The sequence below is a fragment of the Equus quagga genome, chromosome 3 (genome assembly GCF_021613505.1).
Source record: "Equus quagga isolate Etosha38 chromosome 3, UCLA_HA_Equagga_1.0, whole genome shotgun sequence".
Classification (NCBI taxonomy): Eukaryota; Metazoa; Chordata; class Mammalia; order Perissodactyla; family Equidae; genus Equus; species Equus quagga.
The window spans coordinates 149,198,453-149,223,095 of NC_060269.1; the positions used below are offsets into that span (position 1 = coordinate 149,198,453).

The window sequence follows — 24,643 nt, forward strand, 5'->3', positions numbered from 1 at the left end:
CAGAAGCCAGCAGGAGACAAGGAGGTTCTCTCCTAAAGCCTCGGCGAGAGGAGGACCCTGCCAGCACTCAGATTTCAGAGTTTCCAGCCTCCAGACTACGAGACAAGAAATCTCTCTCATTTCAAGCCGCCCAGGTTGTGGTCCTTTGTTATGGCGGCCCTCGGAAGGCAAGGCGGTGCTGCTGTGGTCTAGTGGCTCTAAATAGACAATAACAACCTAATCAATCATTCTCATAAATCGTCTGAGAAGTCAGAGGCATCTAAAACTAGTGAGGAAAAGCAGGGACCATCTGTGCAGAAGTGGGCAAAGGAGACAGAAAGATCCCAGGGTAACACGTGAATTTAAAAGAGGATTAGCATTTGGAATATTTTTCAAACATTCAATTACTTTTCTGAGATTTTATCATTGGGTTTGTGAATTAATTAAACAAGCCTGCTTCACCTGCAGAGAGCCGGCGAGGGTGCACTGGGAAGATCGTGGCTTTGGAGCCCTGGAGCTCAATGTAGGCTCCTCCACTTACCAGCTGGTGACTCGGGGCAAGTTTCTTAATCTACACAAGCCTCAGCTTCCTAGGATGCCGGTCTCCAGGTTTGCCATGAGGACTCAGTGAACTGATGTTTGCGGTAAGTGCCAGATACTGTACTGCCATGGGTAGAATGCATGTCCGTCCCTAAATGTAAGTCAGAGCATCTCCCAGTGCTTTGAGGATGGACATTCACACAGGCGGATTGAAGCAGACCCAGAGACACCTGTTCTTCATGGGAAACGGGAGAAAGATGCATCTTGCTCAGAGCAGCAACTTTCAGAAACAGCATGGAATAAACATGCTGATGTCCACCTTGGACAAACAGCAGGACACATGTTTCTTACTGTAAAGATAGTCTTTATTTGATTTTTATCACCTTTCAATGAAAGTTCCCATCAGCACTACATAATTATGAACCTTGCAAATACATTTTATAGGCAGTAAAATTTCTCTAAAAATGATAGAGTACTATAAGGAAAGTTTGTGGTGGGAGAAAGTATAAAATAGAAGCTTTGTTAAATGTAAGCAGGTTCCTAACAAGAAAGAAAAATGGTTCCATGACTCCATTCAAGCAGTACTACAAACATGCTATTTTGCTTGTTCTCAAGCTAGTTGTTCATAAAAGAGAAGCTGGTTTGCCCTTTTCTTCTTAGCAACCAAATAAATGTGCTCATGTATCTAACCATCCTGGCAGGACAAAACCAAGGGAATGAGAGGCAAGGCTTCTAACTCTGTTCAAAGTAGGTTCCAGGGTGGGGGACACAAACCCTGCTCTCCGGAAGGAGGAGACACACGTGACAGTTTCAGATGCTACAGGAACAGGGAGACCTGTGGGGCCATGGCGTTAGCCCGGTGTGTCTGGGCAGCCGACGTAACTTCAGCTCCTGGGGGTCTCTCTCTGGTGGGGGCTGCCTTAGCTCTGGTGACCTGGCAGGACCGTGGTCACTGGGATTGGGTATTCCAAGGCATTGCAGTCATCCGACAGGAAGACCAAATCCTGAAAAAGACGTGCAATGGGCAGGAATGTTACTGAAGGTGGCCGCAGAGCCCATGCACAACGATAGGACTCTTGGTTATCCTAAAGACTCTTCAATTACTCCCCTGTGTGTGGAAACGTCCCAGCCCTTACTCTCCCAAGGAGAGCTGCTCACATCTTTCTTCGCATTCCCACTGAATCTCATATATTCTTTTATTATTTATTGAATTCACTCACACAGTGGTTGAGCAGATGAATAGATGGATAGACGCGTCAGGGAGTGAATGATTGCATCCTTAATTACGGAGTGACAACTCTGGACCAGGCATTGGGGACACCAAGAGTAACAGCTCCAGACCTCACCTCCTTCCCATCCCCATCCCGAGCCCTCCTCTTCTAAAAGCTCTGAAGGTCTCCGCTAATAACAAGTAGAAAGAGAATTTTTCATGGCGTCACTCACTCTCCTGCAGAACGAGTTCATGATGGTGTACAGTTTCCGTACTTTGTCCTTCAAGGCATCCACCTGGGCCACTCGCCAACACTGGGGCGAGCCCGCGAAATCCCGGAGCTTGGCCAGCACACAGTAATTCTGGGAGCGACAGCAGGGAGGGGTCTTGTGGGAATAGTCAGCAGCCAGGGGGACGGGAGCTGGGGGCCCCTGCATGCCGCTGCACAGGATCCCTCCCACCTCCATGCCGCCCCCACCTGGGCAGGGAGACCCCTCTTACGTGTATGTCCAGGTACAGCCTGGGCAGGTATCTCACACACGGCTCCTGCAGGAAGGGATATGGGTTGCTGTGATGGCCACAGGGACACACCCTCAACCCGGGGACAGAAGGCTCTCTGCCAGCCCTCCAACAGCCAGACGAGCCTCAGATCTTTCCTTGGTGCTGACCTGCACAGTACCTTCTTATACCATATGCTACATCCCTCCAAAAATGGGAAACTGCTCTTCCAGAATTGGACTTTTCGAGTGCAACCTTCACATCATTTACTGTGAGTCAGGGAACTGTCAGACATATGGACACACACGTACTCATGTATGTGTGTGTATATTTAAACAGTTCTATAACTGTAGTCTACAAATAGTAACATATATACAATATATACTACAGTAACAGAAAAGTGCATGGATGTGTGGGCTTTTCTATTACTCTATTTGCTTTTGCTTCTGTGCAGGACTGAACGCCAGAAGATCCAGCTGCTGGTCCTGCCCTAACAGTAATTACCCATCAGTAATTCCCAGTGTGCCCTGGGCAGGCGTCCTTCTTCTATGTGACTCAGTTTCCCAGTTGTGAGATTAAAGAATGAGAACACCTAACTTCTCCCTCCAGCTGTGCAGCTAGCTCTGAGCCTGTGAACTTCTTTTTGCATTTTAAAATCAGATTCCTTTAAAAGACGATTGCTCTGCAAATGTAATAACCAGGAATTCATGGGTAAATCGTGGTGCAATTATGCAACAAAATGTCGTTACAAAAGAATTTTACCTTATTTGATGGTGTCATTAAAAAGAAAATTGCAAAGCTGCTGTGCTGTTCGATCCAATTTGTTTACACAGACGTGCGCACAAGCACCGCACAGATGCCCCTGCATAGACCGAAAGCTGACATACCGCCCTCCAGAGTGTTATGGCAGCTTTTCCCTCTAGGTGGCAGAATTGCAAGTAACTTTTATTTTCTTCTTTGTCCTTTGTGCATTTTCCAACCATGCTACAAAAGTAGACGACTTTTACAATTAGAAAAAAAAATACACATCATTTAACTTTTACAAAAGAAAATTCAAAGAGGGTGTTAGGGTATCATAAACCCCATGTCTGGGAAACACCACATTTTGTTTGAACTGTTTGCAAGTGGTAAAGAGACACTTTCAAATGTTACCAAAGCTTTGAATGAAGTTTAATTCCCTTCGTTCCTAAATTCACTTTGTTCCTACGCTGGATGAGCAGTCAGGAGGCCCAGTCTCGTGCGAGCCGCCCCTCTGGGACTCCCCTCTCTGAGCCCCAGGTCTTCCTCCTGAAACGGTGGTGCGAACAGCCACGCATCCCCCCGCAGGCTCTGCCCTGCGCTGTGTCTGCATTCACTCCTTGAACCCTAAGGCCACCTGAAGCTCCGCTATGTCCCTCCACAGCTGGGGACACAGATTCAGGCTGAGGAATGTGCCCAGGGTCCTACGGCAGGTACGGGGTGGAGCCCAGTTCTGGGAGTCAGCCCCTCAGGGCACGTGGGCTAGGGCAGAGAATAAATGAGCCTAATTCTTTGGTCCTCCTTAAGACTAGAGTTCTAGACTCTATGGGCAACTTTTTTCTTTTCTTTTTTTACACTTTACAACAGATCTTTTTGATATTTACTAGCCAGTTAAAACAAAAATTGTGATGTCTTTAATTACTTCTCCTTGGATTTAAAAGCAAGTGCAAACCATCGGTACCATATTTAATAGCATGGGAATAAAGCACAAATATCTTTGAGATGAACAGTAAGGAAGATTAACAGAAAAGAAAAACAGCATTCTGTTCCTGATCCAAAGGCAGGTTTTCAAGAACGGGGTCTGCGTAGAACCTTCTGGTCTGCAGGCGGGCTGCAGGGCACTCACCGCTGGCTCTGTGGCCTGCAGGCTCTGGAAGTCAGCGGTGATCTCCCGGCTCAGGGTCAGCATCCTGGAGTAGCAGGTCGGGGGAGCGGGCCTTGCAGCAGGGGGCCCGGCCAGGAGCAGCAGCAGCAGGGGCAGCAGCTGGGGCGCCATCCTGCAAAGGTGGCCTGGCTGCAGCCCCAGGCCGGCCGCCCCTTTAAGCAGCTGCCTGGGGGTGGTCCTCCACGCCTCCATTTCCTGTGGGGCCCAGCCAAGACTGTGGAGCACGCCCACCCAGCAGGCTGGGAACACTGGAGCCTTTCAGACCCGAAGGCCCCCCCGTTTTGAGAGGAGGGGCTGCATGGGGGGGGGGAGTGTGGGACACCTGGAAGGGAAGCAGGGTCCTCCTCTTGCACACTTTCAATAGAAGCTTCTCTCTCGGCAGGGGCATTTCCTGAATTGGCAGGACTCGAAGATGAGGGGCGTGGAGGAGAAGCGGAAGACAAGGATAGATGAGCGCGAGGTTTGGTCAGAGGCAAGGGTGCGCAGTCAGGCCCCTCAGTTAGAATGGGGACCGTTTTGTAAAACTGGCTGACCTCCTGGAGCAGAACTGGGAGAAGGAAAGGGACCAGAAGTGATGGATTGGGGGAGCATCAATGATCAGGGCTTGGGGTCAGGCAGCCCGGGTGTCAGGGTCCACCGACCCCCGACCAGCCAGGGGAACCTTGGGTGGTCACTTGCCCTCTGCATCTGGAAGATGGGCTCGTGCTAGTGCCTGTGGTGGCGGAGGTGTGAGTGTCTTCAAGCTCGCAGCCCAGGCCCCGGCACGGAGCCCAGCCTCGGGAAGCGTTGGTTCTCCCGCTGTGCATCTCTTTTAGGGACGACGTTCTGCAGGCAGCTCTCCTGGAAAAAGCACCAGTCAGGGGCTGGCCCCGTGGCCGAGTGGTTAAGTTCGCGTGCTCTGCAGCAAGCGGCCCAGTGTTTCGTTAGTTCGAATCCTGGGCGCGGACATGGCACTGCTCATCAGACCACGCTGAGGCAGCGTCCCACATGCCACAACTAGAAGAACCCACAACGAAGAATACACAACTATGTACCGGGGGGGCTTTGGGGAGAAAAAGGAAAAAATAAAATCTTTAAAAAAAAAAAAAAAAAGCACCAGTCAAAGGAGTAAGCTCTCTCCTTAGATGCTCGCTCGCTCGCTCGGTGCTATACATGATTACCCACTTCTGGTAATGACCTTGGGCAAGTTTCTTAACTCTTTCCTTCCTCTCATGTGTGAAATGAGAGTGACAAGAGCACCTCACTCACAAGACCACGGTGAGGAATCAAAGACACTGAGCTGGTATCACTGTCTGAGCTCATGTCAAGGTCTCCATTCCTATGAGTGTCCCCGAGAGGTGGGTGCCACGCAGAAAACAGTCCCATTTTCCAGATGGAAAAATTGAGGCTCAGAGAGTTCCAGCAACTTGCCCAAGGTCACAAAGCTGGAGGCAAATGGTCCAAGACGACTCCATGCCCTGTCCTCTTTCCATCCTTCCGGTCTCCAGTGTGGAACTGGGTGGGGAGGAGGACTCTTGCCATCAGAAATGAGTTTGGGCCCTCGGGCTGCCCAAGACCAAGCAACAAGCCAAGAGAAGGAGCTGTCAAAGGAGAGGAAAGTTCTTACTTAACACTGAGCATCACTTCTGCCACGCTTCTGCAACCATATCCTGCTGTTGTCACAAATGCCGAGAGCCTCACAGAAAGCCAGTGAAGTGGGTGGGGTCATTTCCATTTCCCAGACGAGGAAACTGAGGGTCTCAGGGGATACGAAACTGTCTGAGGTCACAAGGCTAAGGAGGGCAGGAACGGGGCTCTGGACCCGTGTCTATCTGTCTCCAGAGCCTCTCTCACTGCAAGGGAGGGCAGGAGTGGGGGCCGGGCAGGCCTCACGTTCCCAGAACAAAATAACTGCGGATGAGGACCAGAGGTTTGGGTGAAAGGAGCGCAGTGTCCTCGACATGGGGCGGGATGGAAGGTCAACAACAGGGATGAAAGCCTGGCTCCAGCCACTCCGGCTCTGTTTGCCCAGAGAAATCCCCTCCTGATCCTGGCGCCCGTTCCCCGTGTGTAAACAGAGCAGCACCGCCCCGGGCAGTGGCGGAGGTCCCTTCTAGCTCTGACGTTCTGTTTACCTAGTTTTCTGGTGTTGAAGCCCTGGGCAGGGATCGCAGCCATGCCTTCCTGTTTTGTGGGCCAGAGTGTGTCCTCTTAACACCTTTAGCGGGATGGCCTGGGGACCGTCTCTTGGGCACCCTCTCAGATGGGGCAGAACTGTGTGTGTCTGGAGGTGCAAGCAGCAAGCTTGGATGTGTTTTTCTTCTGGATGGAGTCTCCTGGCTCCCTCCATGGCGGTGCCCGGGTCGTGGGTCTCCCTGGGAGTCGAGCCCGCCCCAGCAGGAGACTCCAGGTCTGCTTTGAAAAGCTCCAGGGCTTCTGGACGTGTTCATCGAAGGAGCGTCAAATTCAGGACAGGGAAGAAAAACAAGCCTGTGCGGCAAAACAGTTCCCTGGACCATTCAGACGGAGGAGACGTTGCTGTGCTGGAAAACAGGGGTCTCTGCGTGTGTGAGGTTGGGAGAAATGTGTTGCGGGAGACCCGGCCTTGTCCTCCTCGGGACACCATGTAGGGTTGTCGATGAGCTTCCCGGGCAAATCGGAAGCTTTCCCTGCGTGCTGAGCACCAGACACTGAGCTAACCGGATCTCATCTGTCTTCCTCACCCACTGGGCACTCCTTTTTCATCTTGGTTTGTCAGCACCCAGCACGCAGCCGGGCAGAGCAGATGCTCAGGCAGGCTTTGCTGAATTAACTGGATGATTGTTCATCTTGTTCCTCAGAGCGGGACACAAGCCCATTGAGAAACCCACAGGGTGCAGCCCGAATCGGCCCCACACTGGCTGCCAGGGAGACCCTGCCCTGGATGCAGGCAGGTCTCAGGAGGCGACATGTGTGTGTTCTGCTCGCAAAGGTCTCCTTTGCCACTGCCCACTCCCCCTGCCCCCTGCAGCCCCCTTCCCAGGCCCCCTTCCCAGGCCCCCTTCTGTGGCTCCTTCAGCATCAGGCTGCTCCATCAGGAATGCAAATGTTAAAAATCCAGGCAGGAATCTTCCCACAGACTAAAGCCTTTGTCTTCTCCCAAAGGTTTCTCCATCCCCCATAGTGTCATAGACGGAGCATGGGCCCGTCATGGCACGGTACCTCACCATACTGCGAGAGCCCAGCAACCAGGGCTAACGAGTGGGTGAATATTTCTCAGCTGGGAATCAGCTGTTTTCTTTGAGTGGATTCTTCACTCGTTTGCTGGATGCATATTTACTTATTGAGCCTACTGCGTGTCAGGCCCGAGGTGGACAATAGGGGATAGAACAGTGACCCGTAGAGATGGAGATGCTGTCCTCATGGAGGAGAGTAAAGAGGGCAGTTAACTCATTGAGACACACTGGGTGATGGCGTGATGGTGGAAATCTTGGTGCTTCAGGAACCTCTCCTGGGCAGTGGCTCCATCCGGGAGTTGGGGAATGCTGTGGGGAGGTGGGTGGGTGAGATGTGGGGGGCGGGGGGGCGGTGTATGAGAGAGAGAGAATTTGGAAGAGGCTGTGCTGCTGGCTTTGAAGATGGAGGAAGAGGCCACAAGCCAAGGAATGCAGGAAGTGTTTAGAAGCTGGAAAAGGCAAAGAGAAAGATTGTCCCCTAGAACTTCAGAAAGGAATGCAGCCCTGCCAAGATCTGCCGAGGGAGACCCAGGGTGGACTTCTGACCTCCAGAACTGTGAGAGGATAAATCTGTGATGCTCCAAGCCTCTCGGTTTGTGGTGATTTGTTATAGCAGCAATAGGAAATTCATTCACCATCTCTCTGGGGTTGAGTAGAATAACAGAGATTAAGGTTGTGAGGAACTTAGAAATGATCTACATCAACCTGCCTGGTGTTTGTGCTTCCTTTACAGCCTCCCTATCAAGTGCTCATCCAGGGTCTGCTTGCATGCCTCCCTGGATGGGGAGCTCACTCCCCACTAAGGCTGCCTTCCAGTCTCTGGGCAGCTCTGACTAATACAAATTCTACCCAAGGTGGAGGGGAGATGTGAGGACCCCCTGGTGCTGCCATCCTTGGCCTAAAACTCCTGTACCTTCTTCTGCAGAACCGCCCCGTGGTGATTCGAAGACCGCTCTCCTTCCTCAGTCTGTCTACTCATCCCTGCTCCCACCCCATCCTGATTCCTTGAAACTTTTCCCATGGGAGGTGGCTTCAAGATCCTTTTCCACTATCGGACCATGATCAACGTCTCTCTGCCCCGAATCCTTTCTCCTCCCAGGAGCCATTTCTAAAGCAGAAATCCACTCTTGCCAGCCCCTGTTTCACATTCTTCCCTGCTTCCCTGAGGCCTGGGAGATAGTCTCAGGTCTGCAGCCTGGTCCCAGCTGAGCTCTCCACCCATCTCTGCCAGTCCTTTCCTGCACTTTTACTGGGGTAATAATGACAGTGACGATGACAATAGCCAACTCTGGAAGCGCTGCCTTCCTCCGAGCCCTGTATGAGGTTTAATGCATTCATTCTATTATCATCATTTGAGGGCACTGAGGCACAGAGAGGTTAAGGGACTTGTTAATCACACAGCATTAGCAATCCCTAGGGTTTGTAGTTACCGTATCCAAGTGGCCTTGGACCTTCAAATGCTCCCTCTTTTAGGAACATCTTTCCCTCACTAGGCTCCCTGGTTTGCTCCCTCTCACCCTTCCAGACTGAGCTGAAATGTCACTTTCTCCAGGAAGCCTGCCTTGGCCCACAGAGGCTGGACCGGGTCCCCTCTGCCTGAACAGATACCACAGCCCCTGCACGCTCCTCTATTCTGCCCAGCTTTGTCCACTCTGGTTGTTGTCTGTTTGCTTGTCCATCCCCCATGGGCAGAGTGAGTGTCCTGTTGTGTGTGTGTCCAGCACGGAGGCCAGGCCCAACACAGAGTAGGCGTCAGTAAACATCTTCCTTCATCAACTCTGTTGTGTGTCAGTGCCTGTCACACAATCTGGGCCCCAGTCTGAAACACAACCCTCCTTGGGAGGTCTGGTCGGAAAGAGGCTGCCACCTCCTTGTTTGGGCTCCTCTTGTTAGGACTGTAGCTTGCAAGTTACAGAAAATGCAGCTCTAGATACCAAAGGCAGGATTTTCTGGAAAGTACAACTGGGAAGTGCAGTGGTAGTGTGGAGCTCAGGAATGGTTTGATCTAGGAATTCAAGGAAGTCACCAAGAAATCCTCTTTTTCTGTCTCCCTATTCCATACTGTGATGGTCTTTTGATGTGCCGACTCTGTCAGGCTGCAGTTCCCAGTTTTTCAATCAAACCACTAAGCCAGGTGTCACTGTGAAGGTATTTGTAGATGTGATTGAAGTCCATAATCAGTTGCCTCTAAGGAAGGGAGGGAAGGGAGATTATCCCAGATATTCTGGGTGGGCCTGAGTCAATGAGCTGAAAGATGTTAAGAGCAGAATTGAGGAAGAAGAAGAACTCTCCCGATGAAGAAGGAATTCTGCCTGTGGAGCAGCCTCAGCCCACCCCGAGAGTCTAGCTTGCCCTCCCTGACAGCCTGCCCTGGCATTCTGGACCGTCTTGGCCAGCCTCCACAACTCTGTCAGCCAAGTCCTGGCAATAAATCTCTCACTATGGCTCTGCTTCTTTGGTTGAACCTGAACTGACACACATGCCATTAGCTCCATCCCAAAGCTGGGTCCCTGCCTGGTCACAAAGTGGCTGCCAATAGAGTCCAGGACACACGCTATCTCATCCCTGTTGGGAGAGGTAGCACCTCCCCGTGATCACTGAAGAGAGTCCTGAGCACAAATGCTGGAGCAGCCCCTGCCGTGTCCGCCCCATGACCTAGTATCTTCATACTTTGGGGCCTCGTTTTAGCATTTCCAGATAAAGAGCATTGACCTTTTCCTCCTGGCTACTCAGACTGGCCTATTCCAATAAGTGATACAGCCCCAAGGGGTTATGGGAAATTCCTGAGCAGACTGTAAGAAATAGGAACTCGCTGTTTTCCTGACTCCTTGTTTCTTGGCTCAAGCACAGAATCACACCTCTCCCAAGCGTTCCTTATGTTCCTGTCCTGTGCCTGCTTGTGATGGCAGCCAAGGTTGAAATGGCCATGGCCAATCTCCCCTATTGCCCGACGTCCAGCCAGTGGCTCTCTGCCAGCGATTGGAAGAGCCCAGTGGCAGTATCACACTAGACACACACAGAGCCTGAGATGATGACAGCCGGGGTTGGAGGCCACTTCTGCCAAAAAGGCCATCTCTGGGTGTCCCCCCTCCTGCCTGCAGTCTGAGGTCAGAAGCCAGGAGCCAGCAATGCCTGTGCTGCCCTGTGCAGCAGGGAGAGCCAGGAGGTCCTGGGGGGTGGGGGGCAGGGAGTAGCTTGAGCAGCTAGCCGGGATATTGTCTCCAGTGCTCCTGTTGACATCAGCGTTCCTTTGGTTAAAAGCAAGGCATCTCTCCCTGTTTATGTGAAGTGTTTTTGAGCTTGTTACTTGCGCTTTTGGCAAACCCAAGTGGAAAGTTGGCCCACATGGTCCCGAGTGAAGGAATGAAGACAAACACTGAGGCTGGCTGGGCCTTAAGGCAGCGATTATGAAAAGAATCCCGTGTTTTAGAATAGAGACCCCTCTATAAGTCTCAAGAAGTGGATTCAAGTTTTAATGGGAAACAGCGTGCAGTACAAGTTCTCTTAGACGTTTTCCCTGAGCCTGTTTACGCAGGAAGGACTCAGAACCAGTCTTTCAAGAAGAGCCCCGGCTTGGCTTAGCAGACAGAACACAGGCTTTGGAGAAATACAGACTTGGGTTTTAATCTCTCTTCTGTTATGTGGCTCGGAGAATCTTGTCACTCCTCGTCTCCCTCTGATGCATGGGGTCTGTAACATTTATTGAGCAGAGTTTTCATGAAGAGGAAATAAACATGGCACAGCTGGAGTGACTGCGGGAGCCGTGGTTTTCATTTTCTTTATCTTTTCTTTCTTTTTCTCTGGTTATAGACCTTGTTCCTGAACTCCATCTTAGGCCAGTTCCTACGTCCCCACTATGGTAACAGTGATGGGCACACGTCCCAGGATGGACCGATCAGCCTCCTTCCCTGGGGTTCATAGATGGGTGCAGGAAGAAAGTCGCTCTCATTCCCCCAACGTTCCTGCTGTGGTTGCCAGCAGTTATGTCTCCCGTCCTGGCACAGGTCTCTCTGCTGGAGGAACGGGCAAGGCCGGAATGTTTGCAAGCAGAGCTGAGAGATGGACAGAGGAAGAAAGTCTGGTTGGAGCTGCATCCCTGAATCCAGTCCCGGAGGCTGAGTCCTGCAGTTGCCCCTTGAACTCTGCCAGCTGCCCTGGGGTCCTTTCTACCTACAGATCTATATTTCCTTTTGGCTAGAAGTGGTTTCAGTGAAGTTTCTTCTATCTCTTGCAACGGGAGGAGTTGTGACGACTATAGTACCCAGCAGAGTGCCTGGCACAGAGCCGACGCTCCTAACCATTGCTTTCTCTTTGAGGACTGACTATTTCTGGTATTCCATAATGCTGGTCATCAAATAGGTCCAGTCTCCTCTCTCCCAGACCCACACCAGGACTGAGGTGCCCCAAGCCCTTGAAGTTACCCACGGCCATGTGAGTTATTTTGTGCAATGACACATAGGAGGATATGATGAGCTTTACTCCCAGGCAGAAGCTTTAAGAGCCCCTCCGTGCTTTGTCATGCTCTCTTTCTCTGTCATGAGAGCACCTGAGCTGAAGGTGGTGGCTGCTCTGCCAGCCTCACCGTGACGTGGAGAAGACCTGGGACAATGCCCCAGCCCACCTTTGGTGGGGTTGTTTGTTATCATAGCAAAACCTAGCCCAGCCTGATGGGTGGGCGGAATGCTACAATGACCTCCTGTGAGCCCTGTGGAGCCCCTCCCCCTTGAGCGTGGGTGGAGCCTGTGCATAGGATGAGGTGTTACTCCTGTGGTTAGGGTAGTTATATGGCAAAAGGGATCCCGTGGATGTCCTGGAGGTTACTAACGAGTTGACTCTGAGAGATTACCCAGGTGAGCCTGATCCAATGACAGGAACCCTTCAAAAGCAGAGACTTCTCTGAGGTTGGTGGCAGAAGGGAAAGTCAGAGAGACTCCAACGGTGGAAAGATCCGACCTGACACTGCTGTTTGCAGATGGGGGGCAACATCAGCAGGACCATGGGTGGCCTCCAGGAGCAGACAGTGGACCCCGGCTGGCAGCCAGCAAAGAAGTGGGAACCTCAGACCCACGGCCTTAAGAAACTGCGTTCTGTCAGTGACCTGATGACCTTGGGAACAGATTCTTCCCCAGAGCCCCAAATGCGAGTCCAGGGCTGTGACACCCAGAGTCCCGAACCCAGCTGAGTCCACGCAGACGTCTGCCCTCCTGAGCTGTGAGCTCATAAATGGGTGCTGTTTCAAGCCTTTAGTTTCGTGGTAATTTATTACACAGCAATGGGAAATGGATCTACGAAACAATACATTATTATTGAGGTTATTCATCGAGGATTATAATTTTTCAACTTAGTAATGCATGTGTGATAGTCCCCATGCGGCTTACAGCGGTTCATTTGTCAACGTCTTTATCACACTGAGCTGAGCTGGTCGTCTCTGTATTCCCAGCTGAGCACAGAGTCTGGACAGGATGCCCTAAGAAGACATGAGGGTGACACTCAGCAAAATTGTGAAGTTGATGCAACTTTTCTGCCAGCCTGCCACATCCCGTCATGCGTGGTTTGGGACCTGGGAGTGTGTAACAGCTAATATGGACGCTAAGTGCCTGGCACAGTTAACCAAGGCGATCCTCATAAAAACCCTACGAGGTGGGTGCGGGATCCTCGCCTCTCCCTTGACAGATGAGGCTCTGGTAGGCAAGAAGTCAAGTAACTCTCTCAAGGTCACGCCGTTAATTAACAGTGGAGCCCAGGTTCAAACTGGACAGGCTGGCTCAAATCATCTCACTCTGCTGCCACCTAAGAGAAGGGACTCAATAAATATCTGTTGAAGGACAGAGAGAAGGCAAGAAGGAAGAAAATAATTTACTTCGATGCTAACAAGCTGTGTGATATTGGGCATCTCCCTACGCCGTCTCTGAAACCTTAATTTCCTTGGAAAATGAGGGGTGACTTTATCTAAGGTGATGGTTTGGAGTTTTCTCCATTCTAAAGGTGGTGATTCATTGCTATGAAGGGGCCAGTCATGGCAATGCCGAGCCCTCTCTGCCCTGGGCAGTCCGAGCCAGCCAGCTGCCTCGGCCGAGCACAGGCCCAGGGGCAGACCAGGCTCCCGTCCACTACTGTGCAAGGCACTTGACCCCAAGCTCTTGGTGTCCTCAGGCCCCTCCCAGAGCCGTGGTTGTGAGGATTTAAATGGGGTACCTGTTCCAGGCAGCATGGGGGACACTCACTCAGGAGGTGTCTCCTTCCCAGACCTGGTCCCCAGGGAACCTGGAAGATCCCGGGCTGTCAGCAGATAGCGGGGTGCAGTAGAGAGCGTATCCAGAGGCCCAGAGGTTTCCCCTCGCTTTTGTTTATAGGACACTAAATGACTCACTTAACAGATTCTCTTCAACAGAGTAACAGAATTGACTTAGCTGAGCCAACATGCTCGCTGTGTCGATGTCACGCTCACATAACCAGAGGTCTTTGACATTTACAACCGGAGATCAGCGGCTGGTTACGGCTCCTGATCTATGGAAAATCTGTTCCGCAGTTTCCATTTTTAATGATTTATTTTATAACGAAAGATATTCCATTTCTTGCACAATGTGATGAGTATTTCTAGAGCTATGCTATATTCCCCTGTCTTTGTGGGGAAAAAAAAATTTATTGCAATAAAATATACAAAGGATAAATTTTTTTTTTACTGTTTTCCAGTGTATAGTTCACTGGCATTAAGCACATTTTCATTGTTGTGCAACCATCACCACCATCCATCTCCAGAACATTTTTGCCTTCCCAGACTGAAACTCTGTACCCCTGAAATACCCCCATGTCCCCCTCCCCTAAGCTCCTGGCAACTATCATTCTCCTTTCTTCCTTCCTTCCTTCCTTCCTTTCTTTTTTTTGCTGAGGAAGATTCACCCTGAGCTAACATCTGTTGCCAATCTTCCTCTTTTTGTACGTGAGCTGCCGCTGACAGACGAGTGGAGTAGGTCTGCGCCCAGGAACTGGACCTGGGCTGCCGAGGCAGAGCCCACCGAACTTAGCCACTAGGCCACCGGGCTGGCCCCCATACTCCTTTCTTTTAGAGGCCCAGCTTGACTTAGAGATTTAGACTTACACCGGAGAGCCACACCCTCTGGGTTCACACACCAGCTCTGTCACTTTCAAGCTGTGTGACTCCATCTGCCTCTTTCCTCATCTGTGAAATGGAGACAGCGCTGGTCACCGCCCCTCCCCTCCCAGGGCTGAGAGAGGATATATAACGGTCAATTATGCAAATCCCTTAGACCAACTATGACCAACCAATGCTTAGAGTAAGCATTGCGGCTCTGCTCTGATTATTATTTATGTGACTTCCACCCCAGAATCCCAGTTCCCACCCCAACTCCCCAACACACACACACACACACACACACACACACACACGGGACTGTGAGGGGCCCAGGGGCTGTGGCAGGCCATCTCCATCCCCAGGAGCTAGCCCAGGCCTTGGGCCCGGTAGGAGGACAGAGTGTTGGGGGAATGGACAAATAAACGGTGCCTTTTGCTGCATGGAGGTCCCTCAGAGTCCGGCCGCAGCCCAGTCACCATAAACGAGTGCCCCAGTTGGGCCCTCGCCCCCCCAAACCCCTCTCCGCCTTCCGGTGCCCATGGACCCGGCTTCTGCGAAGGTAAGGCTTCCTCCTTGGCAAGCATTTCGAGTGCTTTGGCCCCGTCCGTTCAGGAAGCCCTGTAGCCAACACACACCCAGGGCAGGAAGTGGGCGAGCACAACTTAAACCTCCGGCGGAAAGCAATTCAGCCTTTTCAGAAAGCGTTTCAGAAACTGGCTCAGCCGCTCCGCGTTGCTGGCACGGCGAACCCTGTTAAGTACGACCTCCTATTTATTTTCTTTTTCATTTGAATAGCTCCTTTTTCCCTTCATGAGAAGGCCGTGGTTTCTGAGAGTGGGGTTTGCTTACAGGGGCCTAGAATAAGAAGGTAAGAAGGGCGGGGACATTTCTTGAGCATTTACCATTGCCGCTCTCAGCACATTCTCTCTTCACCACCACCCGGAGAGATGGGTATAAAATCCCCATCTTACACCCCTAGCTCTTGGGCTCAAAGGGGCCATGTGTCTTGCCAAAGTTATGCCGCTGGTAACTGATGGGCTGGTAATAAAGCCCAGAGCTTCCAGGTCCCGGGGCTGACGCTCTTCCCAGTATGGGACGTCTCTAAACCATCTTCATCAGCTGGGGGTATCCAAACAGACTGACACTCACACGGGCTGAGTTCACAGACTTGCAGAAGACCTAGGGCGTTAAGGGAATTGAGCTAAATCCACTGTTGTACAGGAGATGTAAGGCCCTAAACATATTATAAAATTATACCATTGAAACATTCCAAAACAGAAGAAAGGGGGAAAAAGCAGACTGAGGAGTATCATACGCATTACTGGACAGATCACCTAGATTTCACGCTGGTATGTAGTTCTTTCTAATTCCATTTCAACTCTATGGACTGTCAGATTCTTCTTTAGTGGTTTACACATTCAATATTCATTCAGCAGAGATTTATTAAGCAGCAACTGTGTTTCTTACAACTACAGAATTAGTCCTTTGAAAAATGAACCAGAAAATGTATGGAAATTAATCAAGTCTTTCTCATGGAACACATTATAATAATAACCTCTTATATGTGGGCATCAAATGTTTATAAAACATGTGCCTCCAGCATGTCACTTTCCCTCTGACATATGAGCTTCTGACCATGCTGTTCCCCTGCCTGGAACACCATTCCCTGCTCTATTCCACTGTGGTCAAGCTCAGACTCCTGGGTGTCTGGATTATCCTTTCCCTGACAGGTATCTTCTTCCCCAGGCAGGATGAGCTGCCTGCCGTGTTCTCCCTAGAGTCCTGTGCTCACCTGACATTGGTCACAGATATTTGCCTGCTTACTGTTCTTCTTTCCTGTGCACCCTCTATGTTGCTCACAGCTGGATCCTGAGCACCTAGCACGGGATTGACTCCAGAAATATTCTACGTGCTCCCCACCTCCCAAATATTTAATGAATAAATGGCAGAAGGAACAAATGTTGTTGATAACTTTCATGAGTACCATGCTCCTGCGGGGCTTTCTGCCACAGCTTTCTCCTTTTCACTACCGATGTCACGATGGGTTTTGCCTGATGCTTTGCAAAACTTGATCTTCACACCTAAAAACAACTTTGCCTGTTGAGTACACGTCAGGTGACTTACAGAATAATCTTCACATTTTCCTGTGTGAACTATCATTCAAAAATAAAGCCATTCTTACCTCCTTACATTCATCCAGCTGATGGTTAAGTTGGTCTCAGCCCGTGAGGAAATTTGTCAGGTAGGTTGGACGAGCATCTTGGATTCTCCTCTAGGCTCCGTCATCAGACACTGTTCCTAAATGCATATCCATGGTAGCCTTGTCACAGAAGTTCTGCAGTAAGGTCGGTAGCAAGAGGCTTAATGAACTTTTCCTCCTGCTGGTGTCCGCTGTCCCCCACTGGCCATCAGAGACTTCCTTTGAATGATGCTAAAAATGCATTTTCACGATTAGATGCAAATTTGGTTATGGAACCCCAGAAGCACCTCCAAAGATGTCTGGAAGCCTCCACCCCCATTTACAGACCCCACAGGGGAGGCATTTTAGTGCACGGCTGAGCACTTGGAATTTGGAGCTCGACAGCCTCGGCCCCATCACTCACCAGCTATGGGACTTGAGAACCAAGCTCCTTCATGAAGCCGTTAGATTGCAAGCACCACACGTCTTCCTTCTTCACTTATTTTGCAGTACCCGGCAGGGCCCATTTCATCTCAACACACGTTCATTGAAGATCTCAACACATGTTCATTGAAGAAAGGAACAGATGAATCAACCTCTGAGCTTACTAGTCACATATCAAAGATGGAAAAATAATCTTTAGAGGATGGTTACAGTGATTACATTAATGTTTGTAACATGCTTATTATATACTGGGCACATGGAAATTGTTCAACGAATGGATAAATGGTGACTACAGTTCTTAGTCCTTGAAGGCACTGGAGGAGGGGGTGGCATGTCATGCAGACAGGAGGAGCAGGGAGTTCGGGAAGGGGGAACCGTACATTCGACAGCGCTTCCTTCCCCAATATTTCGAGGGACCCAATGTCTGGGGCACCTAACCGTGGGCTGTCCAAAGGCTTGCAGGAGGGTTGGGGAGGAACTCTGCACGTTGTCAGGGTTGGGGAGTCAGGCTGGGGCACTTTCCAGACCAGGAGATGGCTGAGCTGGGCCTTGGAGACTGGATGGGGGTCCTCCAGGCAAGGAAGAGGGGCTGGGCATTCCCAGCAAAGACTTGGACTCATAGTCAGTGAGCTAATGGATCTTTGAGAATATTTGTATTCTATGTCTACCAAATTGGAACACATTTGCATCAGAAACACAAAATTAAAGTAATTGTAAAAAGTATTTTGAAATTATTCTTCATGTTTGTTTTCAAAATACTGCTCTTCTTCTATAATATTCAAAATTATTAAACTAAAAGGCAGAGTATGCATTATAACGGAAGAAAAATTTTAAATCAAAATTCTTTAAATCAATCAAAATTGAATTATTACTTTGAAAATGTAATGAAATCTCACTGACTATTTTTATAAAATAAAACAATTTGCAATTCAAGTGTTTAACGTCCAACTCGTTGCCCATAGAAAGAAGCTATCACTCTTCAAACAAGTTATATCTATGCTTAGCCATACCCAAATGTAAGTGCAAGATGAACATTTAACAAGGCACAATGTTCCTCAGCCACCCCATGCAACTGTTGCTAATTCCTGGCCAACTCATGAGTGCCTCTGGATCCACACATTGGAAGCAAAAGGAAGCAAGAATAGGATGCTCACGCAGGAATCTACTGCACTCATGCGCCCAGAGCAGGGATCCCACATGGTAACTAATTTGTCTTTTCTTGTACCCAAACCCTCTGGCTGCTCTTACTCTTCAAAGCAGTGTCTGTCTCTAAAGTCAGCAGTCAATCAGCTTACAAACCTTAGGAGATAATGGCAGAGATGCTGAGAGGGTTTCCCAGGGTCCTGAGCCATGGTTAGGATTATGGGATGTTCTGTGTCAGCTCCCGTGTGACGGAGGCACCCACAAGTTCTTTAACAATTGCCTGTGTGTTTCTGATTTGCCAGGACCTCTAAAAGTGGGGGCCCAGTGCGGGAGCCCCTTTTGCCTTGGTCTAAGGGGGATACACTCTTTTCTACTATGTTCCCATTGAGGGTAGTTGTTGCATCCTTAGATCAGTTTATTTCAGTGTAACTGAGTGATAACGGCTATTTCCACTCTTCATAGTACTTATCACTTCCTGAAATATTTTGTTTTCCAAAAAAAGAAGCTTACTTGATTGTCTATCTTCCCCCTTAGAAGGTAAACTCTACGAAGGGAGATTTTTTTTCTGTTTTCTTCCCTGCTTTGAACAGCACATAGTAGAAACTTGAAGAATATATAGCGAATGCCTGCAAAAATCCTCAGAAGTGTTTTGATAGCCCACCACCTGCCAAGGTGTGGCGGCCGCGTAGGAGCCCACGCACAGCCTGGCACAGCAAAGGACACGAGTGATGGGCTCTGAAATAGACCTAGACCTGGCCGCGCCTGCCCTTCATTCATTTGCTCATTCATTCATTCACCTACTCGCTCACTCAGTCCACTAGCCAGTGTGGTGTGAGGAGCAGGAGGACCCAAAACAGACCCTGGGAGCTTAACTAGGCTGCCTGAACAATGAGCTAGGAGGGGCCAGGGTGTCCCCTCTCCCAGATGGCTGCACTTTCTCCCCATTTCCCATGGGATTGGAGCCTCCCTCTCCACTGCTTGGAGGGGCTTCTACTTCAATGGACGACTCCAAGGAGCCCAGGGGCTGGGCAACTGGCGTTCCCAGACAACTGTAAGAGCTGGCACCCAAATCCAGATTGGTGCAAAGGTATCAAATTACTCCCTTCTTGGAAAAGTTCCTTTTTGCTTGTCCTGCACAAGAGGAGAGTGAGAGGGGGCAGGGTCCTTCCACTGGAGGGCAGACCCAGTCTGGGTGCCCAGCAGAGCACCCTGGCTCAGCACACCTCTCTGAGGATATGTCACTCCCCTGCCACTTGGCCCTATAAGTTTCACTGCCTCCATAGAGTCTTTCCCTTCACCCACATCATGCAGCTTTGTGGAGCTTGTCCAGAACCCAGGGGCACAGCATTCAGAAGCCCCTTGGTATAACAGTCCGTCCACCATTAAACCCCACTATGTTCTCTACTGTCTTGAGAATTTAAGTAGCAAATGCTCTTCAGGAACTTAGGCTTATGGGAGAGACCAATATGCAAAGCTACACATTCTAGATGGCATCAGAAGTTCTATAATATGGGAATGAACGCATTTAAGGGGGAAGCACTGAATTTGAGACAAGGACTAACTCTGTCCCCGTCAATCAGAGAGGACTTCCCCAAGGAGGTGATGCTGGAGTGTACCAGCCTTCCCTTGATCACTTCCTGATCTCCTGTGAGTGTTTTCTTGGGTCACCTCAACAATATAATATTGCATTCACATCTTTTTCTCAAGATTGCTTCCAGGGGAGCCTGGTCTGAGACATTCTTTATTTCTTTTTTTTTTAATTTTTATTGAGTTAATGATAGGTTACAATCTTGTGAAATTTCAATTGTACATCATTGTTTGTCAGTCGTGTTGTAGGTGCACCCCTTCACCCTTTGTGCCCACCCCCCACCCCACCTTTCCCCTGGTAGCCACTAACCTGTTCTCTTTGTCCACATGTTTAAATTCCTCATATGAGTGGAGTCATACAGAGATTGTCCTTCTCTATCTGGCTTATTTCACTTAACATAATTCCCTCAAGGTCCGTCCATGTTGTTGCAAATGGGACGATTTTCTTCTTTTTTATGGCTGAGTAGTATTCTATTGTATATATATATATACCATATCTTCTTTATCTACTCATCAGTTGGTGGGTACTTAGGTTGGTTCCACGTCTTGGCTATTGTAAACAGTGCTGCAATGAACATAGGGGGGCATGGAACTTTTGGGATTGCTGACTTCAAGCTCTTTGGATAGATACCCAGTAGTGGGATAGCTGGGTCGTATGGTAGTTCTATTTTTAATTTTTTGAGGAATCTCCATACTGTTTTCCATAGTGGCTGCACCAGTTTGCATTCCCACCAGCAGTGTATGAGGGTTCCTTTTTCTCCACAACCTCTCCAACATTTGTTATATTAGTTTTAGTTATTTTTGTCATTCTAATGGGTGTAAGGTGATGAGACATTATTTCTTAAACACCAAATTTATGTCATGGTCCAGCTATTACCATCCTCCAGGCGTTCCGGTTTGGAGAACGCTGGGGTGGGTGATCTCTGAAGTCCTTCTGCTCGAACATTCTGGACTAACTTTTCACTGTGCGAGGCAAGTGGGACAGGGTCGCATTAAGGGTGTGGGCTTTTAATTTTAAGTAAAGCAAATGTTCAGACTATGTTCTACTGGCTGTGTGACCTTGGGCAATGTATTAGTATCCTGTGGCTGCTGTCAAGGTATTACAAACTAGTGGATTAGGGGCCGGCCCCGTGGCCGAGTGGTTAAGTTCACGCACTCCATTTTGGTGGCCTATGGTTTTGCCGGTTTGGATCCTGGGCACCGACATGACACCGCTCATCAGGCCATGCTGAGGTGGTGTCCCACATATCACAACCAGAGGACCCACAACTAGAATATACAACTACGTACTGGGGCGCTTTGGGGAGAAGAAGAAAAAAAAAATGATTGGCAACAGATGTTAGCTCAGGTGCCAATCTTTAAAAAAAAGAAAAAAACTACGTGGCTTAAAACAATTGAAACTTATTTTCTCACAGTTCTGGAGGCCAGAAATAAGTCCAAAATCAAAGTGTCAGCAGGTTGGTTCCTTCCGGAGGCTGTGAGGGAGAATCTGTTCCATGCTTCTCATCCAGCTTCCGGTGGTCGTCAGCAATCCTTGGTGACCCGTGATTTACAGATGATCGCTTCAGTCTCTGCCTCTGTCTTCACATACCATCCTCTCTGTGTGTCTCTGTATCCAAATTTCCTCCTTCTTATAAAACATGTCTTGTTGGATTAGGCCCATCCTAATCCAGTATGACCTCAGTTTAACTTGATTGTAGCTGCAAAGCCCCTATTTCCAAATAAGGTCACATTTATAGGTTCCAGGTGTTAGGACTCGCGCAGACCCCTTTGGAGGACATGATTCAACCCCTAACAGGCGAGTCGCCAAACCTCTCTGAATTCACCATCCTATTTGGTAAAACAGGGGTGAAAATAAGGCTAAGAAGATTAAACGTTAACATGTGTGTCAAATACTTTGTCCAGATCCTGGCCATATTAAACACTCAGTAAACGGTAGCTGGGATTATTGGCAGGTAGAGGTTATCAGACAGAGAGAGCAGAGCCCTAGGTCTACCAGATGGCCTCAGATCTTCCTAAGGCTTTGCAAAAAGGGAGCTGTCATTTATGAAGATGGGGCTCAGATGCTGTCACAAAGACATACGTCTCTGCTGAGTCAGCCTCAGAGAAATGTCAGCAACAACGAAGGAAAAGCTTGGCGTTTTCCCTCTCTGAGTTGAGAAATGGGGTCCAGAAGGGAAGACCTGGAGCTCATTCCCATATATTTCCAGAGGAATGGCCAAGGTTCTCCTGGGGAGACAAAGGCATGGAATTTGGATCAAAGAGGTCAGAGTTTGAATCTCCGTCCCACCCTTTACTGACCACATGCACGTGGACTAGTAACACCTCTGAGCCCTGGTTCCTTCCCCTCCTCTCCCCTCCCTCCCGCACCCACGATAGTGCTGTCATTCGTCTCATTACCCACGTGCTATAATCATCCACTACATTGCTACCGTCATTACTTTAAATAGCTCTTTTTTTAGATCAATTAAAAATAGGAATTATAGAAGAATTTACTTTCTCTTCCTTTATCCCTTCTCTTATCCTCTTCCTTTCTTTATGTAGATCCTATTTTCCGATCTAGAACATCCTCCTTCTCCTGAAGATCTTCTTTTAACGTATTTTGTAGGGAAGATCTGCGGGTGACGAATTCCCTCAGTTTTTGTTGGAGAAAGTCCTTATTTCTCCCTCACTTTGGAAAGGTAGTTTTGCTAGATGTTGACTTCCAGGTTGGTGGGGGTGAGAATGCAGAGAGGTGTGAAAGAATTGGAAGCCAATACTGCAATAACCTACCTTCTTAATCCCCTAATGGTCTGTGCCTTATTCATCGTAGGATTTGGGGCTTTCCATCGTGGATGCCCCACAATTGGGTGCATGCCATAATGGTAGCTGCCCATTATCTTCTGAATGGCCTTTTTACTCTGAGGAAGAACATTTGCACTTTATGAATCCTGCTTACATCTCGAATGGAGAATCAGAACTCAATTTCCCAGCTTCCCTTGCAGCAAGGACAAGGGTCTACCAATCAGATGCAACCAAAGGAGATTTGGCTTTAGAAGTAAGACACTGGTGGTAGTATTGCACTTCCTGCTCCTAGAAGCGATGGGATAGCGCCTGCAGCCATTCAATGGGGTGTTAGGATGACGGTTAGTGGCTGCCTCATGCACTGTTCAATGTTCTGGCATCCCAGGGATGTGTAAACTATAAAGGATATGTGAATATCCTTTATAGTTTCCTTTTATGCTTATATGACTGGGTTTATTCTATTCTTTGCAACAAAGAATCCTGATTGCACACTTGTCTGTGAGTGTAGCTTTCTTACCTGTACCAAATACCATTCCTGCCTATCTCAAAGGTTTCTGTTAATATGCTATCATACGCTAAAGCTGTCTGAAAGTAGCTGGGTGCGGTGAGCACAGAGACTCAGGCAATAATGTTTGTTCTCTTCCCCACTCAATTCCCAGCACTCAGCACAGCGCCTGGTATAGGGTAGGTGCTCAATGAATACCGGCTGAAAAAAATGCCACAATCATTGCAACTCGCCCTGGGAATCATCATCATCCACATTCCCGCTCCTTCCCCACTCAGCAGGCCCTATGGTTCTGATTATGCCAATTGGGTCCAGGTGTCTCTGAAGTCAGACAATAAACTCCACAACCGCGGGCAAGACTAGGAGACGGTGATGTTTGCTGATGAGTAATCAAGTGGACCTGAGCAAGTGGGAGGTTTCTGCCAGCAATGATTCACATATGGATAGAAGGAACCAAAGCTTGTGCTGCTGGTATTTTGAGGCAAACATTTCCAAAATCCCAACTGACAGTCACAGAAATATTGCTTTATAATTGCTTATTAAATACCAAGGCAAGGGTGGCATTTTAAATGGCACACAATAGATCTCTAGCTAGAGTTTGAATGTATCATGTTGAAATTGGTATTCTGATGGACTAGAGCAGAGTCTCTCAGTGTCGACACTATTGACATTTTGGGAGGGGTATTTCTTTGTTGTGGAGGGCTGTCCTGTGCATTGCGGAATGTTTAGCAGCATCCCGGGTCTCTACTAACTAGAGGCCCATAGCACTGCTTTCCCCCACCCCAGTCACGACAATCAAAAATGTCCCCAGACATTGCCAAACGTCCCCCAGGCAGGGGAGCAACCCCTGTTGAGAACTACTGGGCTACAGCAATATTTCTCCTGCTACCAAATCAGCGTCTATTCATCCGTCTCGAGCCCTTGGTAGGCAGCAGGCACTCTGCTGGGTACTTTGAGTCAAAGTTCACAATAACGCTATAAGACAGGAAAAATTATTCTCATTTGACAAACGAAGAAACTGAAAGGAAATGACTTGTTCAAGCTGCATGGCTGAATAAGGAGTGAGTGGTCCACCAGTCAGCGGTGGGTTCGGATCACAACCAGCTCTTTTCACTCCCAGGCTGGGACTCTGACCCCTGCAGAAGCCCAGGTTCACTGCTCGTACCGGCCAATTGCTCTGCAGACAAAAGGAAGCGGATCTGGACTGCAGGCATCTTGAGGACTCTCCGAACTGGCTCTGGGAGATGAACTTCCCCAAAGCAAACCAAGAATCCTGGTCGTGTTAAAATGGAAGCTAAAGACAGTTCTTTTCTAGAGAGAAGCTCTGGTGAGCCTCTGAACACTCAAAGATGAAGATGTCACCATGTTTCCGCCTGTTTCAGCTTCTACTCTGCCACGGCACTGGTTTTACTTACCATCGTGCTGTTTTCGTCGTTGGTTTGCGAGGGCTTCCATGGGGACTTGTTCATCTCTGTACCCGCTGGTGCCTGGCTTGTAATAAGCACATGTCTGTTGAGTGGATGACTAAGTAACTGAAAGGGGGCAGGAGAGAGAGTGGGGAGGTGAGCTTGTGTGACATCTTTT

The 24,643-nt window shown here is 49.2% G+C and overlaps 1 protein-coding gene across 1 annotated transcript; it reads right to left on the reverse strand.

The window, feature by feature from the left end:
- Positions 1-862: 862 nt before the first annotated feature.
- On the reverse strand, positions 863-4,258 carry CYTL1 (cytokine like 1). The gene is made up of 4 exons (XM_046657431.1): positions 4,092-4,258; positions 2,231-2,275; positions 1,963-2,091; positions 863-1,523 (listed from the first exon to the last, which is right to left on the reverse strand). Exons 1-4 carry the CDS (start codon positions 4,239-4,241, stop codon positions 1,440-1,442), a joined length of 408 nt encoding a protein of 135 aa, XP_046513387.1. The 5' UTR covers positions 4,242-4,258; the 3' UTR covers positions 863-1,439.
- Between the last annotated feature and the right edge of the window lie 20,385 nt (positions 4,259-24,643).

Coding starts and splice junctions, on each gene's coding strand:
- CYTL1 (XM_046657431.1), bottom strand. CDS start 4,241: ATGGCGCCCCAGCTGCTGCCCCTGCTGCTGCTGCTCCTGGCCGGGCCC. Junction 2,276..4,091: donor TGCAGGCCACAGAGCCAGCG/GTGAGTGCCCTG, acceptor CCCTTCCTGCAG/GAGCCGTGTGTGAGATACCT. Junction 2,092..2,230: donor GGCTGTACCTGGACATACAC/GTAAGAGGGGTC, acceptor TGTCGCTCCCAG/AATTACTGTGTGCTGGCCAA.